Source organism: Prionailurus bengalensis, chromosome A2, assembly GCF_016509475.1.
Source record: "Prionailurus bengalensis isolate Pbe53 chromosome A2, Fcat_Pben_1.1_paternal_pri, whole genome shotgun sequence".
NCBI lineage: Eukaryota > Metazoa > Chordata > Mammalia > Carnivora > Felidae > Prionailurus > Prionailurus bengalensis.
The window spans coordinates 126,599,890-126,621,031 of NC_057348.1; the positions used below are offsets into that span (position 1 = coordinate 126,599,890).

At 42.6% G+C, this 21,142-nt stretch overlaps 1 protein-coding gene across 8 annotated transcripts in view; it reads right to left on the reverse strand.

Moving 5' to 3' along the window:
• Positions 1-21,142, reverse strand: part of ELMO1 (engulfment and cell motility 1) — a 536,725-nt gene that overhangs the window by 17,427 nt on the left and 498,156 nt on the right. For 7 of the 8 annotated variants that reach the window (XM_043589269.1, XM_043589266.1, XM_043589268.1 and 4 more), the window contains 3 exons: positions 17,878-17,990; positions 8,646-8,753; positions 372-454 (listed from right to left, as the gene is read on the reverse strand). In XM_043589269.1, coding sequence (XP_043445204.1) covers positions 372-454; positions 8,646-8,753; positions 17,878-17,990 — 304 coding nt within the window. The remainder of the gene's footprint in view (positions 1-371; positions 455-8,645; positions 8,754-17,877; positions 17,991-21,142) is intronic. The other variant, XR_006298577.1, reaches the window with a different exon arrangement.

Below are 21,142 nucleotides of genomic sequence, written 5' to 3' on the forward strand. Positions count from 1 at the left end.
TGGGTGATGGGCAATAAGGAGGGTACTTGTTGGGATGAGCACTGGGTGTTATATACATAAGTGATGAATCACTAAATTCTATTCCTGAAATCATTATTACACCATATGTGAACTAACTTGGATTCAAATTAAAAAAAAAGAACATGAAGAAAAAAAGAAAGTGATCAGTGAAATCATAAGGCTGAGAGATGTAAAAGCATTAGGAAAGGACGAAGGAGGGCGGAATAAGTGATGTGCAATAGCACACGCACGTGCACACACACACGCACACACACGCACACACGCATTGCTACTAAAGCAGGGCTGGGCCCACCACAGTTGCTGACTGCACGGTGTGGATAGAACTATTTGCAATAATTTCGGAATCATACCTTGTTTTGTTTAAGGGCACCTTTCTCTTTCATATGAGGGCAGTCCTTCCCCGTCACCACCGCTTTGATATCTGCCACCGGCACTGCAATTCATAAGAGAAAATGAAAGTAACTACACCATGTGAAAGCTGAGATGTCAATAAAGAGTCAGGAGTGAGCACTGAGTCGGCGGGCACAGTTGTCATTCTGAGAAACTACCGCAGAAAGAGGAAATAAAAAAAGAGGCAAAAAGAGAAAGAGGAGTCAGGCAGGGTCCCAGGGACAGAAAGGAAAATAGTCTGCTAAAAAGCATCCCTGGGGAGAAAAGTCTATGTTCACGACCAGAATTTGTGAAACAAATACCCATTTGTGAAACAAATTCCTAAGAAAAGCTATCACAGTCATGTAAAAGTGATGGTACTAGAATCAGTAGTAATAATAATGATAATAATACCAGTGGTGCTAATCCTGATATTAGGCAAGACCCCTTTTGTTAGGAACAATGCCAAGTGCTTTGCTTCTGAGAAGCTATTAGCTTCTGAGTTTTGGATAATGAGGAGAAGCAACCTTACCACAAAAAATTGATCTGAATCTGAAGAGTCACTCTCCAAATCCTCACTCTCTACCACCTTGTTAATTCTCACAACTCTGGGAGACAGATTTTTGTAATCTCTGTTTTACAGACAACGAAAGTAAACTCAATTAAATAAAGGGAACATTCCTTTCTGATAGGGAGATGGTAGCCGGTATTTATCTTGGAGAATAATGCAGTTAGATGAAACGATGTTATCTCATGTCTTACTCAGGACTTGTAGGAAGATAAAAGACGGGTTTGTGCATTTCAAACTTTTGTCAAGATCACCTGAGAGAGGGAAGGCAGTAGGATGGTTTGGAACCATAGCTTAAAAAACTGTGAAGTCACCTGTCCCTCTCCAATCCCTAATCTTGTAGTCCCACAAGGGACTGTGAATCTAGAGGCCCACTTAGGATCTGCAGAAACTTCAAGTAACGAATGCCTTAGACTCCCTTAATGGAGAAGATGATGAGAGATTTCATAATTAAAATTCCCCTGCTTTTATTGGGGAATTGGGTTGTGGGGGAGAGATTTAGACGAAGACGAAATTATGAAATATATAGAATATCAAAATGATACAACAGGAAGGCCTTTTAAAAAGCTAACATTGGGGCGCCTGGGTGGCGCAGTCGGTTAAGCGTCCGACTTCAGCCAGGTCACGATCTCGCGGTCCGTGAGTTCGAGCCCCGCGTTGGGCTCTGGGCTGATGGCTCGGAGCCTGGAGCCTGTTTCCGATTCTGTGTCTCCCTCTCTCTCTGCCCCTCCCCCGTTCATGCTCTGCCTCTCTCTGTCCCAAAAATAAAAAAAAAAAAAAAAAAAAAAAAGCTAACATTTTTCAGGTACCCTAAAATTCCTAAGACTTTGTTCAAATCTGTCGATATCCCCGAGAGCTTTCTTTAGCCCCAGAGAAAAGTGGGGTTTTGATCAACTCTTCCAGGAATCTCTGCATATACTCCCTGCTATCTGTCCCGCCATGTCTGTTCCTTCATCCCGCAGTCCTGATTCTAGATCCCTTCGGCAGAAATTACTTGTGCTGAGTGGTATCCGGCTTTCCTCCCTTTCTGGACATATATATATGGAAGATTACACTTCCCAGCAACCTTTGCAGTTAGGTGGGGCCACATGATTATGTCTGGCCAGTGAAATGTGATAGGCAATGGCATGCCAGTCTCTTCTAGACAGAGGCAGTAAAAAGTCACTGTCCACCAGAATCTCTTCACAAACTGAACAAGCCATATATTCCATCCAGATGGCACAGCTGTGGGAGGGCAGAGCAGTCACTGGCCTGTGTCCCTGAGTGACTATGTGGGGCAGCACTTTCACACCCCATGTCAGTCACGTAACATGAATGAGAATATACTCTTAGCGTCATAAGCCACTGTGATCTGGAGGGTCACTTGTTCCCACAGCATAAGTCAGCAATGCAGCCTATCTTCACTGGCAGAATCCTTTACCTGGGATGTCTTTCCTGTCTCTGTTTGGCCCCTTTGAATTGGCATCTTCCTAAAGACAGTCTCTATAATTCCCGGACCTACTTTTGACCACAACCACTGACTTCAGTTCTTCTGAGATCCATTTTTTATAACCAGTGATCAGCCCTCTTCCCCTCAGTGGTCAATTGGGTTGCCTAATCATTACCCCAGGAGTGGACATTTGGGCCCTCTGGGAAGTTGGGTCGACTCCGTGTTTACTTTTCAGTTGAAAACCTGCCACTGAAGTGAATTTGTGAAAGAGTTAACATCCTAAGTCAAAAGCCTTCTCAAGCTTCAGATGGAGTTTGAGTCACAGTTACTGTGCAGAGAGTCTTTTGTTGTATCATATATAACATGGTCAACGAACTAGAAAGAGTTTCTACAATCTATAAATACTAAGTTACCCTTTGGCTTTGAAAAGCCATCATATGGAACGGGACAAGAGTAACACAAAGGTCTACAGTGGGAGTAGTCTTCAGAATCTCTAATGAGGAGGCTTCGGGGAAGAAAAGGCACTTTTCTACTTGCTTGTGGCAGTACATATTCTGTTTTTTATATGCATTGTCCCCTGTCAAGGAGACAAGCTGCTATATTACTCACAGGATTATGGCTAAGAGGAAACACAAAATTCTAAAAATACAGCATGGCTTTTAAAGGTTGCTCTTTGCATAGTTTGTCTCTAGATGCATTGGAAGATTAGGCATCAGAAGGCTAGAATGCCGTCCTTTCTATTCCCATGAGCAGAATCAGACTCACGTCTCTTGAATCTACACTCTGAGGAGGCAGGAGCGGGCTCCTGATTACTTCAAAGTCAGGCTAGTGTTTCCATTAGGCATTTTTATGTGGGAGCAGCATAAAGAAAGGGTGCCCAGAGATATGGGAATCAAAAGGGTCCCTGCTGGCACCCAACAGTCCACTCTAAATCTTTGGAGGTATGGCCTCATTTCTTTCTGCCCTTTTTTCTCAGTTTGAGCTGGACTGAGATCATCTCATTCAATACGACCATTTTACAAATGGGAAGACTGAGGCCTCAAGAGAGGAAATAAATTATACAATGTCACATAGTTAGTGGAGGACAGAGTTAGGACTGTTTTTTTCTTCCACCCTACCCTCCCTTGCTTGGTCATGACTACTCCCTACATTTGGAAGCTGTCAGAATCCTCAAATCATGCTGAACAGAGCCCCAGATGTGGTTATCACTTCAGACTCTCTAGGAAACTCTTGAACTGCTGATATCTGTGGAAGGATCTGTAATTGTGATTCAAAACAAAAATACAATTGAAAAGGCACACATGGCCACCAACATAGTTTTAGCTTTCACCACTGAGAGCCACATTGAGGCAGAAACCACCCCAGGAAGTAGCTAGTAAGCCATGAGCCCTTGCTGCAGACACAGCTCCATAGACGCTCTGGTGAGTGGTGACGCTCAGAGGAGGGACAGGCTGATCCTATCCCTGTTCAGTTCAATGAAGAATCTGATCTCGGGGCGCCTGGGTGGCGCAGTCGGTTAAGCGTCCGACTTCAGCCAGGTCACGATCTCGCGGTCCGTGAGTTCGAGCCCCGCGTCAGGCTCTGGGCTGATGGCTCAGAGCCTGGAGCCTGTTTCCGATTCTGTGTCTCCCTCTCTCTCTGCCCCTCCCCTGTTCATGCTCTGTCTCTCTCTGTCCCAAAAATAAATAAACGTTGAAAAAAAAAATTAAAAAAAAAAAAAAAGAATCTGATCTCTATCCTGGCAGCACAGAGTGGTGGGAAGGGCTGTGCCCTTGGTATCAGACTGGCTTTGAATTCTAGATCCACCTACTGGTTGTACCACTTTGGGCTTAAGTTCTTGGAGCCTAACCTTCCTCATCTGCAATGTGGAAACTATGGCATCAGCTACTCATATGGTTGCTCCAAGAATGAAGTCCTATTGCAGGAGCCAGGATCATTGTTGGCTTCTAATCGAGGCGGCACAGGTAGTGGGGAAAAGCCTGGGCCATGGAATTGGATGGCTGCAATCAGATCTCTGTTCTGTTTCCGGGCCACGTTTTCTGTACCTCCGTTTCCTTAACTGTAAAACAAGGGCAATCATGTCTACCTCTCCAGGTTGGTGAGAGGGTAATTTATGTAGAGCTCTTAGCATAGTGCCTGGCATATAGTAAGCACTCAATAAATGTTGTCCGCAATTATTGTCATTACCAATAATCAAAGTTAAATTGTCTCTATAGATCAAGGGACCTGAAGTATTCACTGTGCTTCAGTGACCCAAATTGCCCACTCTGTTTTGCTGTCTCAGCTGCCCCTCCCACCCTCTGTAATAGGCTTAATCGTCTTGTGCAAGGGAGTGAGCCTTCTTTCCGGCCCCTTGGATGTGGGGGTGAGAAGCTCTGGCCTAGATTCTTTCAAAGGGAGGCACTGAGGGGCCTGGGGCACAGCTGGAAAGCAATGGAGTCTAGTGTCTGGTGAGGGTGATGCAAGCCTGTAAACTTAGCGGGAGAGATGTAGGGCCATATCTCCTGCCAAACAAAAGTAATATGAGAAGAGACTTCCTAAACCTTCAGGGATAAAGACAGCCAAGGAGAGGCCCTCAATCTTTACTCGCACTCTCTATATCAAGAAGATTCAATTACACTATTTGGTTCATCAATATCTCAATATTCAGCACTGATTAACTCAAGGGGCGGAAGACAATTTCCCCCTTGGTCTCAAGAGAGGGCAATCGTACATGACAAGAGCAAGGCACTTGAAATTAATTAAAGGAACATTTCATTTTTCTAGTGGAATGAGGTTTATGACTTTTAAGGGCTCTAAGATGATGGGCAGAATGCCCATGGAATTGGAATTAAAGGCAAACCAGGTGCCAGGCCTGAAGCAGCAGACTTTACTTTCCCAAGATGGGGCTTCTCATCTCGAGCACATACCAGGTTCATTTTACTTATTTACGTGAATACACCCCCTACTTGGCTAACATGTGCCTACAGATATAATCTCAAGAACACACACACACACACACACACATACACACACACACCCCTGCATGCATACACCTATACAAGTATGCATTCCTGGTTTATTTTTCAATGGATAGACTGTTAATGGAGAAACTCTTTTGAACTCCGAAGTACTGGATTTCAAAGGCTGCAGAGGTAAGGTAAGGTAAGACTAGAGTTTTGGAGCCATTGTCAGAATGGACGATTGTAACCCTTTCCCAGGACCAGTATCACTCTGTGGCCACTACCAAAAGCCGTTTAGAGATCTGCAGCTCTAACCTTGCTCTTCTGTGAACACCCTGGCAAGCTGGTTCTCTCTGGCATTGGCACTCCTGGTTTATATCCGGTTACTTTTGCCCTGGGCTCCTGGGGGTGCAGGCCTTGGTAGAGCTGGGGGTAGGGGCATCAGCTTGTGGCCAAGCCCAGGAACTGCCCCTACAACGTTCAGGAGATGTCCACCCCTTGACCTTCTCTAGGAGCTGGGCTACCAGTTTCCTAAGCAACAGAAACAGCTAGAATGGGGGTGCTGCATATAACACCTGTAAACAATGCCAATCAAATGCCTATGTGTGGGTTGAGAAGTGGATTATATCCCTATAACTACGGGAATAAATAATATGTCCAGTGAGTGGGAAAGCTGATTCATTGGTCCATGTGGGAAAAAAAATGAATTATGCTGTGTGCAAATGAGTTTGAGTGTGTGTGTGTGTGTGTGTGTGTGTGTGTGTGTGTGTGTGTGTTTTCCCCAGACCACTTTCCCTATTTCGTGGTCAGGTGAAGAATGAGACTGTGGTAGACTGTGTATAGAACTGGTTGCAGGATGCCGGGGTGGCTCAGTTGGTTAAGCATCCCAACTCTTGATTTCAGCTCAGGTCAGGATCTCACAGTTTGGTGAGTTTGAGCCCCATGCTGGGCTCTGTGCTGACAGTGTGGAGCTTACCTGGGATTCTCTGTCTCCCTTTCTCTCTCTGTCCCTCCGTAGCTTTCTCTCTCTCTCTTTCTCACTCTTTCTCCCTCTCAAAAATAAATACATAAACATAAAAAAAACCCAAAAAACTTCTGTTTGCTTTGAGCAATAGTCACCATTAACTCTTCATTTTCCCACTGTAGCAGTGATTCCAAATTGCTGGCCTCTGGACAGTTCCAAGTTCGCGAGCAAAGTTTTACCAGTAAGTTTTCACCAGTGAACAGCAAAGAGAGGAAAATGAAGACCAAGCTGTGAGTTTTTAATAAAGCTAATTTAATTTAGTAGAAGTAACTGTCCTATATTCCAAGATTAGGTCTTTCAGCTCTTTCTTATTGTTTTTCATGATTAAGAGCCCCTCCCCCTTCTTTTTTTAATGAAAGGAATGGATATTAAATTTTAGTTAGATCTTATTTCTTACTAGACTTTTTTTTACCAAAATGGAAAGTTGGCAACCCGCTGTCAAATCACTTTTTTTTGTTGTACTTTTACAATATTTACTTACTGGTAAAGCCAAATTTGGGAAATCATCACGAAGATTATCAGGCAGTAACCAGCTCAGCAGTTCTCATTCTGAGTGTGCATCAGAACGGCCTGGAGAGTCTGTTTTAGACAGAGGTTGCCGATCCCTGTCCTCAGAGTTTCTGATTCAGTAGGACTGGAAAAGAGGCTGGAGAATCTGTATTTCTAGTAAATTTTCAGGAGATGCTGCTCACGGGTCAAGGACCATACTCTGAGAACCACTGGCCTGGCTTGTCCATGGTGGAATGGGGAAGGCTTTCTGAGACTTGAGGGGAGGTTCCTCATTATAGGCAGAGGGCTGGAACGCTGCCAATGCAGAGACACTGTCCCAGACGCTGTAGCTGTGGGCTTCAGATTTCTTCCACCTTCCACTAGCGAGGCCAATAATGTGGGCCAGAGAAGCAGTGCTCCTATGAAAGCAAACAAGCTTGCTTTCTGAGCTAAGTGACTCTACAAAGACTAGACTGTTCCATTTCTAAGCTGGAGGAAGAGAGAATGTTCTAGGTTGTCCACCTGATATGTCAGCGCAGATTCTGAATGTGTCAGGAATTTCTCACTTGTGGTTACTTTTTGCCTTTGGTGGCCATGGGCTGCAAGGAAGGTAGTACAGAGCTGACTTCCTTGGGCCCTGGGGTGATGAGAGGAAAGACTTTGGGGCTTGGGGCTAAGGATTCAGTCTGTGACATCCTGCTGAGATGACTTATGCAGGGTCAGTGTAACTTTTGAAGGCTACTTAATAGTGTTCTTTATTTGTTTTCTCACTCTTTCCCACTCTGATTTCTCTAACTGGGATGTCCTCTGAGGTTATGTTCATTTTATCTCATTTTTCTTCCAAACGAATGTATCACCCTTATGTATTTTAATGTTTATATAATACTTGGTTTAATTCACACACTTAATACTGTCTAAGAACCTGGACCCTGGTTTGGTGTTGGGCTAAAATAATCTGGCAAATTACTGGCTCTTCAAAAACATACACATTAAAATAGAATTGTACAGAAACAGCAAATAAATACAAATAATATGTATTTCAGGGATATGTATTTTAGCTGATGATAGAATGCAACTGATCATAAATGTTCTAAGTGTCAGGGGCCCCTGGGTGGCTCAGTCGATTGAGCTACCAACTCTTGGTTTTGGCTTAGGTCATGATCTCATTGTTCATGGGTTTGAGCCCTGCTGACAGTGTGGAGCCTGCCTGGGATTCTCTCTCTCCCTCTCTTTCTCTCTGCCCCTCCCTGTCTCACACACACTTGTGCCCTCTTTCTCTCTCAAAATAAATGAACATTAAAAAATATAAATAAATGTTCTAAATGTCTGAGTTACTTCTCTGAAGCAGGTTAGCCATCCTGGGGTCTCCCATTAGCTCTGCATTACAGTCATGGGATACACTAAACTATAATGAGTACATGTGGTAGGGATCAAGTACATGATTCATGGAAAATTATTCTGGGTCATCAGAAAAAGGCAATCGACAGAATCAGGTTTCTGTTGTCTTTGCTCCTTAAAACAGCAACTGGAGGAGTAGTGTGAAAGTGGACATCTGAAACCCAGCTTTACATTTTTCAGGAAAGATATGTGAGCATTCCTTCTGTGTCCTCCCCTTTTCTGTCCTGAAGCCCCAGTCCATTGGGGTCTCGTGCGTGACGAGAATGCTCAGGCCAGGACTTACGACAAGATGAGACACATCCAGTGGATTCATTTGGGCTGGTAGTTTTCTTTGGTGCTATTTTGTGACCAGGAAGAGAAACAAACAACCCAAACTCAGTCCTCCTACACAGGAGAGCCACTTACATTTGTCCTGCAAGGAATCGTGGGGCACTTCTCCCTGAGGACTTTCTTCCAAGTCTCCATAATGCAGAACCTTGTGGTTGGGTGAAAGTCGACAGTACCAAAACTTGTCTGAAGGGAAAAAAAAACACAAATTTATAAGGTAAGTGATTCTGATTTCTAAAAGTATCGACATCCCGGGCGCCTGGGTGGCTCAGTCGGTTAAGTGTCTGACTTCAGCTCAGGTCACGATCTTGCAGTCAGTGAGTTCGAGCCCCGCGTCGGGCTCTGCTGACAGCTCGGAGCCTGGAGGCTGCTTTGGATTCTGTGTCTTTCTCTCTCTCTGCCCATCCCCCACTCATGCTCTGTCTCTGTCTCTCTCTCTCTCTCAAAAATAAATAAACACTAAATTTTAAGTCTTCAGGAAGGAAGGAATTCTAGAGCCCTGGGCAATAGGCCTCTTGATTTTGATATTTAGTTAGCACTGTCCTGACTAAAATACATTGGGTAACCACTGGGGAGGTTATTAAATCCTTCAGGCATAATGGCAGCAGGTGTTCTGCGGTGGTGGCTTCCAGAGCGTCATTTCATCAGTATTTATAATGACTATGGGCATCCTTCCCTATCCTCTTAGGTCTGGCAAAAGTGGGGAGGGAAATGTAGAAAAAGCAGCTTTCTTGGAACTCCCCTGCTTCCACTTTCCTCTCCGAGATTTTAAAACTGTTGAGGTAATTTACTTGTGCCACATCTTAGTTGCTATACCGAACCCCCACCCCTGGGGCTAATACATGCAAATTAATCAACAAATGGATTTTTAGGATGCCAGTGATACACATAAGGGGTGGAGTTTATGAGGAAATAACCTAAATGATTCAGGGATTTATCCAAAGAATGAGGATATTCACAATCATCTCCTCTCTAATTCCTAGAGTGTAGTCCTCTGAATAGACATGACTAGAAGGGGATTAAGAGGTGCAGTCTTCCCTTTATAAAATGATTAAGAATGGGGATATAATGTATGGCACAGGGAAAACAATCAGTAGTATTGTAACAACTGAGTATGGTGACACATGTAACTACACTTACTGTGGTGACCATTTTGTAATATACGAAGTACTGAATCACTATATTGTACACCTGAAACTCAAAAAAAAAAAAAATTAAGACAGAAATAAAGAACTAGACATGACCAGGGTCTTAGGACCATACTTACAAATAACTCCCTCAACTTAACCTCCTCTGTGTTCCAAGGTAATAAAAATGAATAAGCCTGAGAGGTAGGGGGGAGGCAAAAACACTTTTTATAGATAAGAAATTTAAATTGTGACAGCAATCTTTGTGAAGCTCTCAAGCAAGGCTGTGCTTAGATGCCTCCTCCTCCAGGAAGCCCTCTCTGATTACTACTGCTGAAGGAACTCTCCTCATCCTCTTGGATGCCCCAGTGTCTTCTTTGATTATTAGTGCCCCCATGTTAAGCATCTTAGTATTTCCCCTTCTTTACCACAAACCCTAGGCAACTTGCCCTCGCAGGTGTACTGCTAACAATGACTGATGGAAGAAGAGGACTCAGGATACTCATGAGCCTGGACAGTGTGAAGCCAGAGCTCTCTAATGACAGCCACTGTCTTCATAATTGCACTGTCCCAATCCCTTGGCACAGTGCCTGGCACATGGGGGTTGCACAGTTGGTGTTGGTTAAATTGATAAATGAGGACCCAAGGGGATTTGGTCAAAATGCTTAAGGCACAAAGCATCTATGATGTTGAAAGCATCTATGACCTGTAAGCTCCTTTGTGCAATGATGCAGTTGGCAAACATGGTGGCCTTGGTCAAGTCACCTCATTACTGTGCCTACAAACATGTATTGCTTTGAAACTGCTCTGACTAGAAAGCTATCACAACATTTTAAAGAAAGGGTTTTTCTATCTAAAATCGCCTTCACTGCAAAGCTTATATTTTAACTAGGACTCTTTTAATAGAAAAGAAAGATTTAAAAATGGAACTAAAAGCCACACAATGAACAAAGAAAATGCCCCAACTTGATCTACAAAAGCAAAACACCTTTGGGATTCCTATCTTCCTCATCTATAAATAGGGTTTGAGAACTCTTGAATGTACTCATAATATGGCAATCCACATTTTTCAAAGAATCTGAACTCTGCTGGAAAAATCTGGGAGGAAAGGAAAAGTTATTTGCTGGCTAGGGAAACATCTGGCGTTGCTCAATTTTCAAAATTATATCCATACATACAACATAGGTCATTTTCCTGGGAGAGTATTTCAAAGGCAGAGAATAAAGTTATTCCCTGAATAATTCACAGTCATTTCAATTAGGCAAACATGTAATCATCAATTTTCCATGAAGAACACATTTGGGAATCGGATTTGTAATTCACAATAGGAACTGTGAATTCCAAGGGAGCAGGCCATGCTTTGGCCATGAGTAGCAATAGTGAGGGGGTGGGGGGCCTGAATGACAGGCTGTGGAGGTTCCTCCTCCCCAAAGAGAACTTTCACCTTGCCTACATAGCCTGCGGTGACTGTCCAAAGCCAGCTGGAGAGATTTTCTACGAAGCTTTCTTCCCCTGATACCTTGGCGGTGCGATTTTTAGCTAAGTGAGCAACTGAAGGGTGACAGAAAGCCAGCAAGGAGTCAGTGAGCTAGCTGTGCACTGGGATATACAGGTCTTATTTAGAATAAGGTCCCAACAGGTTCTTTCCAGGGATCCCTGGCTTCTTAAGCTGAGATAAACTCTAAGGGTAATGGTAGGAACCTAAAGCCCAAGGGCCAGTATGATGCAATCAAAGATCAAAGATCATTCATTCTTAATATACTGGTGAGTGTTAAAAAATTTAAGTGGTATAACCAGATATCTTGTGAAGTAAAATGCACAACTTGTGTTCGTTTGTAAGACTTCAAAAGTTTTTGCTGCATATACTTTCAAGGGAAGTTTACTTATCCAGTGAATATTTGCAGAGTGCCTACAAAACATGCAGCACTCTATTAGGTACAGCACAAAAACTGTTAGGGTGAAAGGCAGACAATGAGAGACAAAGCTAAGAAGCTCCAGGGCAACGGGCTCCCTCAGTTCTTAGCGGCAAATAGAGAAACATGGTGGAAACACTTGTTTCCCAGGTTTGGGAAGTAGGGACAGGGACTCAGGGACTCTGGCCATACTGCAAGGAAAAACAGGGACAGGGAAGGTCTCTTGTGTAACATACGCTTCGATTCAGAAACGAAGAGAGACCCGTGGCTGTCTGTCAGTGTTCCTGAAGGCCAAGCAACCATCTTTGCAAAGTTGCCGTTGACATCTGCTTAAAAGGAACACAAAAGGCTACCCAGAATCCCGCCTTAACAATAGCTGGTGCACAGCTGACAGAATGTCCTCCTTCCAGGAGGCCTAAATTCTCTTGACTTTTAGGACACCACACTCCTCTAGTTTTCCTCCTTCCTCTGGCTAACTCCCCTCCTATCCTCTAGAAGTTCCTCTTTCTCAGTCCCCTACTGCAATGGTAGAGAGCAAAAAGATCGGTACGTCACTGACCTAAGTGATTGCTCTGTTGCTCCCCATCAAACAGGAAATCTTGGAAGGATGACAAAATATTGGAAGAGGGGCTGAACTGGCTTGGGGAAGATGTTTTGACTCATAAACAAATGGGTGGATACTGTGCCAGTATCTTCCTCAGGATAAAGGCTGGGGTCATTAGTTCTGGGAAGGTTTCAAGGCATCATAATGTGTGTGTGTCAGTCTCAAAGGTGGAGCTGCCGTAAAGGACAACAGGGCTGCCAGCTCTGAGCAGCGAACACACCGGCTCATGGCGTGACACAATTTCAGTGTCAGCCGGCAGCAGCAGCTTGATTTGCAGTTTCTTTAATGGTAAGAAAAATGTGTATTTCTTTTCAAAGCCCAGCATGATGTTACTAGTTCCTCAATCCCTCTGGGCAATGAATGAGTGGATTATGTCATTAGAAGCAATTAGCAGGAGGCAGTGAGAACATTATCAAAGATTGTTTACTAGCATTTAAAGAATAAACAGGAGTTAATATAGAGGTCTTCCAGTCAATTATGAGTATTAGCACATTAATAGCCATTTCTTCATTCCCCAAATTCAAAATCTGACAATTTGGAGACAATTTTATACTTCATTTTCTTGGTCTGTCTCTGTATGTGTGCGTGTGCGTGCATGCATGTGTGTGCATGTGTGTGTGTGTGCGTGTGTGTGTGTGAAGGATGAGAGGAAAGCTGGTTTCAGAGCTCACAAGCCTGCTAAGAAGGTCTCCAGGGCTGATTAAAGCTATTCCCAATGTCACATAGATCATTACAGAGCTAATAACCACTGACAACTGTAATTCTTGCAGCACTGCTTGATAGAACTTTCTGTAATGATGGAAATACTCCACAGATCCTTATCCAATAATAAGAAAAGAAGAATTAAATTTTATTAAATTTCAATTAAGTTAGCCATAGGTAGCTTTATCCAACAGTACGACTGATCATCTATCTTCATCATCAAGGCTGGAGACATGTTTGGGGCTGGCCAGTAGGACCATAGGCGAGGTGAGCAAGCTGAATAATAGCTACCACTGTTGAAAGTGAAATGCTGGGCAGTTCAGTGAGGCACAGGTCAGCTCTGGCATGGACTCAGGGTGACATCTTTGCCTTGGGTGCAAAGCCCCCAGTTGGCCGGTGACTGCTGGCACAGGGAATCCTGAGAGACCTGTGTTTGGGAAGCAGGTGGCCTTTACTAGAATACATTTTTAGAGCACTTCCCTTAGGATTTTGGAGCTTTCTCAGGTTAACCTAAAATGTGCAACATGTTCAATGTGTTCAGGTCTTCCTCCTGCCTAGGCTTGAAGCTTTCCAAGTCACAAAACACGAGGGACTTCAGCAATGCTTTTAAAGGGAAATGGTGATGAGATACAAGATTCCTCTGTTGGTCCAGTAAAGGAGGATAATGAATATAGATACAGACAAAGGTCATCCTGCTTTTCAAATCTTCCTCATTTCACCAATCTCCAGAAAGAGACAGGTGTTTTGATTCAGAATTCTGCCTCCCTGGAGACTGCTGTCTCCTTTCACAACAGAAGATGACTCCAGAGCCCCAAATCCTCTTAAAGATGGTTTGGCCTAATCTGCACTTTGGAATCAAACAGACCTGGGCTATGCACCTGGCCCTCACACATCATCCAAGTGGCCTTGGCCGAATTATAAGAACCTTAGGGATCCCTGTTCTTCTTTTGTTAAGTAATGTTAATAATTATATGAGTAAAACATATATAAGATATCCACTTATGCACCTTTCACAGATCTGGCTCACAAATATTCGTATCTTCCTGTTCTTCCAGTTAATGGTAACCCTCCTGTCTACTACTGGTCCCTCCACCTTTGGAGAACAACGATTATCTGTTATTCTGATCTGCAGGAATGTGCTCTGTCCCTGAAAATCAATTGGATTTTCTTCCTTTGAAAATATGCTTTTATTTTCCCCTTCTTGTTAGAAAAACAAGTTATGATAAGGCTTAATTAAGCCTTAAAAGAAAATTTCAATCAAGGACAGTGGAAGAAATAGCCTGCTCCTACAGGGGTTCTGTGCATGAATAGACCACTTGCCGCTAGGTTTTCTGGGTGAGCTAAAAGACCAACATAAGGTATATCACCCTTGGCAGCAGTGCGGAAGTCTGCCAATTCCTTGCGGCGGGGGGGGACAGGTTTTGGTCACTCCTGAGCTCCAAATTAAGTTTGTCATGTTAGCGCTTAGAGAAGGGATGCTGGCCAACAAAATGGACAGTGTTTTCAACGAGAAGCAAAAGTTTCATGTTGTCATTTCTTGAAATGACACAACAATGTGTAGCCCTGGGCTCTTGGCAAGACGATGCAACATGAGTGATTCTGAAAGCCCCTAATCTCTATCTCTGAAATCGAAGGAAAATAGGGAGCAGTTTCTGATCCTGCAGATTCTCATGATGCAAATAATGGCCCTAACATAAACAACCTCTGGAGTTTCATCTGAACTGTCTCCTGCAGAAGCAAGGCAATCTATCTCATTGTGAAGCAGTCTGAACAAGAGTCTTCCATACTCTGTGGTAGGAAGAGAATGGAGTGAGGTTGGCATGTGATATCCATTGCCAATCTACCATCTGTGTTTAAAAACCTATATTCTGAGGATCTACAAGCTAAAATTAATGATAACTATCACTAATGAATGTTTGACAATGTGTAAAACACTACAGTGAGTGCTACAGATGCAGGATTTTATTTAACCCTTATAACTGTTAGATGTAAAACCATCATCCTTTGACAGATGAGGAAATAGGAACATAGAGCGATCTAGCGGGTTTCCCAAGACTACCCAGGTAGTGAGTGGGGAAGCAGGCACAAGAATACAGCTTGATGTGTTTCACATGATTTACTGCGGTTCTAAAGTGGTCAGAATTCCAGGAAACCCAGATTTGTGAATATCTACATCAGTCTAACCAAGTAGCAGAGCTGTGACTGAGGCAGGTAGAATTATGGGTAGGTATTAACGCAGGTCTTCTGGTCAAACAGTGCGGTAAAGGACTCTGTCTGCTTCTCCACTTTCCAGTTTTGTGGGACAAAAAACTCTTTCATATTTTCCCCTGTAAAGTTAATACTTGAATCAATTCATCTATATCCAAATCACTGTTGGACAAGTTTCAAGGGAGTGCAGCCGCCATTCCTTCACCGCGTGTTTGCTCTTTAAGCTGTGACGCCACATGGCTGCTCCCCTCTGAGAGCTCCTGTGGAAGTATACCTCTTTCAAAGGATTAAAATGATTTTACATCATATCCTCATTAATCTGTGTAAATCTAAATGGACTGTTTTGATGGGATGACAGGAAACCAATTTCAGCACAGTCTGCTTTGAATCCCTACTTTTAAGCACACAGACCTAGTCATCAGACTAGGATCTTGTGCTGAATGTGGAACTTGTGCTTAAATCCATTTACCAAACACCAGAAGGCCTTCCTTTCTGCACCCAGAAGGATGATTTTATATTAAACACAGATGGGCAGGCTCCCTAGGGAGCTTAACTAATGAATTTATAATCTAGGTGCTAATATTTCTTCGTTCATTAGGTAAGTCATTTTTAGAAAACTGGACAAATTTTCAGATAACAGACTAACACCTCTTTAGCCAAAAAACTGTCATTATTATATCTAGAAACAGGATTATTCTAGAGTCCACTAGAATAATTTCACCCTAAAAAGGGAAGACTCATGGCAAAGTAGACTGGAAGGTTAAGTTGACTTCTCTGAATTAAGTTCTGGAGGATCCTAGCTGAACATCAGTGGAGGCATTGGACGGTTTGTGTCCATGTGCCACTTCTCCCCTCCTCCTCCCACTTCTATGTCTTTGCCCAAGCTGAGTACATAAAAGCTTTATAAATCATCTTATGGGAGCATATGTCCTCACTATTGAGTTTTTCAAAGGTGATGAAGAGATCAGGCATGGAATTGACTTTCTGGCTAACTGGGCTAAGAGATCATCTAGTCCTATTCTCTCACTTATTAGATAAGAAACTGTAGCCCTGAGAGGTCATGTGTCTGCCTAAAGGCACCCAGCTGGTTACTTAGAGTTGGGAAGCCTAGAATTAAGTCTACTCACTACCAGCTCATTGCTCTTTTCCTACACCATCTCCCCGAAGAGTAGGAGCTACCCTTTGTTTAAGAGCTACATTCATGATCACCCTCCCTCCTTACGCTAACTTCAGGATACAGGCCTTGTTAGCTCCATTTCAGATGGAGAAACTGCCCACAGTCATGCAGCTGGTCAGGGGAAGAGGCAGGACTGTGCCCATTTCATCTGGCTCCAGGTCTCCTGTCCTCACCACCATGCCGCATTACCTTCCTGGAATAGGAAGATGTCCAATGCAAGGAATGCGGTGAGAAAGATGTCAATGCAAGAAATGCCTTCTTCCACTGCTCTCCCAAAGTGAGCCTTTCTTAGCACCAGCTGCATCTCAGCCCTTATTATTATTCTGCCCATTGTCCTCTCCCCTGAGGCCCCCTTTGAAGCTCACTGCCATAGCTTTTTAATCTCTGGGAACAACCTGAATTTTCATTCCTCAAGGAAGTTCCGCCATTGGAAGTTCTTTAATATGATTTTTAATGGTAATATTCGAAATAGTTTGAATTTATTCAACATTCAGCACAAAGGCCATTTAAGTAAACGGCCAGGAGGATGGGCTCAGCAAAAACATGAAATAATGTTTGTCATTAGTGGGTGAGCTCTGTGTCTGAGCAGAACATCCACTGAGTTTCAAAAATATCTGCCAGAGTTTCTCCTGGGTCGTAACTGGTGTCTGTTCTTCGTATAACTGTTAATTCTGATGCTTGTTCCTGGCTGTCCCTCAATCTCTTCACCTCTCCCCAGATCTTATTTTCCAGTTTTACTTTCTGTTTGTTTGTGGGACAATATGATAGGAGTACTTTGACTTTTCAGTCAGCATCCTGTCAAAAGAAAAAGAAAGCAAATAGTGGGACTTCACTTCCCTAAAAACAGCTGGAAGTGCTTCCCACCTATTGGAACTGCTCTAATGGCACCCATTTTGACAAGATATTTTTGGATTAAAATTCGTTGAGACAATTCTTACAAGAATTGTCAATAGAAGTTCTTCTTGCAAGATTATCAAAACTGATTCTATCCCATCTGGGTTCACTGTTACCTGCATCTCCAAATAAAGTAATTTATACCTAGAAGAGAATCAGTATTGGGATTTGGGAATAAGGGCCATCCATGCTGAAAGTTTCAAGATCAAACCCAACATTAGGTGCCAGCTCTCCTGACAGCAGAGTGAGTCATTAAAAGTAAGGGCCATAGGGTTGCTGGAGTATGAATCCTTGCTCTTCTGCAAGTTGCTCTTTGAGCAAGTTACTTCCTTGAGTAAGTTACTTACTCCTCAGTGCCTTAGTTTCCTTATCTGTGAACTGGGCATAATCACAGGATTACCTATGGTTACCATGAGAATGAAATGCATTAAAATAAGAGCCTGGCACATGGTAAGTGCTCAGTACATGTTAGTTGTTCTTGAACAACAGTTCCATGGGTGTTCTGGTAATTCTTTGATTCTCTCTGGGTATGCATGAGTAGTCAAATCTTACCTGGACTGCTATTCCTGTTCTGAGTACAATGCTGCATAGCCTACTTGTAAACTAGCACCCGTGCCCTGTGATACGCCATGGAGTGGGCCATGGTTCACCCTAGCTGAGGGTGGAGTGGTCCCAAACACAGTACCTTGCCTCCGTCGGCAGTTGAGTTTCCTAAAGCAGGTCCCTTCCACAAGGCGGTTCAGGCGTTGCTGTTTGATCAGCTCCAAGATTTCTGGCTGAATCTTCTCCTTTAGTTCCCTGTGAAGGACAAACGTATATTCCATAGCATGCCTTGAGAACAGTGGTTGGTTGAAAGGACATCATGGGCATGGCTTTCCAAGGGCTTTCCGTGGTTTTAAATGCTTACCAAACATTTAAAGAAGAGTTAATACCTATTCTTTTGAAGCTGTTCCAAAAGGTAGAAATGGAAGGAAAACTTCCAAAGTCATCCTATGAGGCTTGATTCCAAAACCAGACAAAGACCTCACTAAAAAGGAGAATTACAGACCAATTTCCCTGATGAACATGGATGCAAAAATTCTCAACAAGATACTAGCAAATCGAATCCAACAGTACATTAAAAGAATTATTCACCATGATCAAATGGGATTTATTTCTGGGCTGCAGGGCTGGTTCAATATGTGCAAATCAATCAATGTGATACACTACATTAATAAAAGAAAGGAAAAGAACCACATGATCTGCTCAATAGATGCAGAAAAAGCTTTTGACAAAATACAGCATCCTTTCTTGACAAAAACCCTCAAGAAAGCAGGGAAAGAAGGAACATATCTCAACATCATAAAGGCCACATATGAAAGACCCACAGCTAATATCATCCTCAATGGGGAAAAACTGAGTTTTCCCCTTAAGATCAGGAACACGACAGGGATGTCCACTCTCACCACTGTTGTGAAACATAGTATTGGAAGTCCTAGCCTCAGCAATCAGACAACAAGAAAAAATAAAAGGCATACAAATGGGCAAGGAAGAAGTCAAACTTTCACTCTTTGCAGACAACATGATATTCTATGTGGGAAACTAAAAGACTAGACCAAAAAACTGCTAGAACTGATACATGAATTCAGCAAAGTCACAGGATATAAAATCAACATACAGAAATCATTTTGCATTTCTATATAACAATAATGAAGCAGTAGAAAGAGAAATCAAGGAATTGATCTCATTTACAATTGCACCAAAACTGTAAGATACCTAGGAATAAATCTAACCAAAGAGGTAAAAGATCTATCTCCTGAAAACTATAGAAAGTTAATGAAAGAAACTGAAGAAGACACACAAAAAAATGGAAAAAACATTTCATGCTCACAGATTGGAAGGACACATGTTATTAAAACGTCTATACTACCCAAAGCAATCCACACATTCAGTGCAATCCCTATCAAAATAACACCAGAATTTTTCACAGAGCTAGAACAAACAATCCTAAAATTTGTATGGAACCACAAAAGACCCCAGATAGCCAAAGTAATGTTGAAAAAGAAAACCAAAGCTGGAGACATTACAATTCCAGACTTCAACCTATATTACAAAGCTGTAATCATCAAGACAGTATGGTACTAGCACAAAAACAGACACATAGATCAGTGGAACAGAATGGAGAACCCAGAAATGGACCCATTAATGTATGGCCACTAATCTTTGACAAAACAGGAAAGAGTATCCAATGGAAAAAAGACAGTCTCTTCAGCAAATGGTGCTGGGAAAACTGGATAGTGACTTGCAGAAGAATGAACCTGGACCACCTTATTACATCATATACAAAAATAAACTCAAAATGGATGAAAGACCTAAATGTAAGACAGGAAGCCACCAAAATCCCAGCGGAGAAAACAGGCAACAACCTCTTTGACCTTGGTTGCAGCAACTTCTTAACTAGATTTGTCTCTGGAGGCAAGGGAAATAAAAACAAAAATGAACTATTGGGACCTCATCAAGATAAAAAGCTACTGCGCAGCAAAGGAAACAATCAACAAAACTAAAAGGAAACTGACAGAGAGAAGATATTTGCAAAGGACATATCAGATAAAGGGTTAGTATCCAAAATCTACAAAGAACTTACCAAACTCGACACCCAAAACACAATCCAGTGAAGAAATGGGCAGAAGACATGAATAAATGCTTTTCCAAAGAAGATATCCAGATGGCTGACAGATGTATGAAAAGATGCTCGACATCACTCATCATCAGGGAAATACAAATCAAAACCAACTGAGATACCACCTCACACCTCTCAGAATGACTAAGATTAACAACTCAGGAAACAACATACGTTGGTGAGAATGTGGAGAAAGGGGAACACTTTTGCATTTGGTGGGAATGCAAACTGGCATAGCCACTCTGGAAAACAGTATGGAGCTTCCTCAAAAAATTAAAAATAGAACTACCCTATGATCCAGGAATTGCATTACAAAGTATTTATCCAAAGAATGCAAAAAACTGATTCAAATGGGCACATGCACCCCAATGTTTAGAGCAGTGCCATCAACAATAGTCAAAGTATGGAAAGAGCCTAAATGTCCATCAACTGGTGAATGGATAAAGAAGATGTGGTGCGTGCGCACGCGCGCACACACACACACACACACACACACACACAAAATGGAATACTACTCAACGATAAAAAAGAATGAAATCTTGCCATTTGCAACAATGTGGATGACACTAGAGTATATTTTTTTATTTTATTTTTTTTTAATTTTTTTTTCAACGTTTATTTATTTTTGGGACAGAGAGAGACAGAGCATGAATGGGGGAGGGGCAGAGAGAGAGGGAGACACAGAATCGGAAACAGGCTCCAGGCTCTGAGCCATCAGCCCAGAGCCTGACGCGGGGCTCGAACTCACGGACCACGAGATCGTGACCTGAGCTGAAGTCGGACGCTTAACCGACTGCGCCACCCAGGCGCCCCGACACTAGAGTATATTATGCTAAGCAAAATAAGTCAGTCAGAGAAAGACATATCAAATGATTTAACTCATATGTGAAATTGAAGAAACAAAACAGATGAACATAGAGGAAGGAAAAAAAATAAAAACAGAGAGGGAGGCAAACCATAAGAGACTCTTAAATACAGAGAACAAACTAAGGGTCGTTAGAGGGGAAGTTGGTGGGGGATGGGCTAAATGGGTGATGGGCATTTAGGAGGGTGTTTGCTGGGATAAGCACTGGGTATCATATATATGAGATGAATCACTAAATTCTACTCCTGAAACCAATACCATACTATATGTTAACTAACTTGAATTTAGATAAAAATAAAATAAAGTAAGAAACAAAAAGAAAAAGAAAAGGCATCATCATGGGCAGATGGGGCAGGGAAGTGCAAGTTGCATCTTTCCACGACCATCCCACTACCTCCCAAGTTGGTGCTTTAGAGAATTATTTAT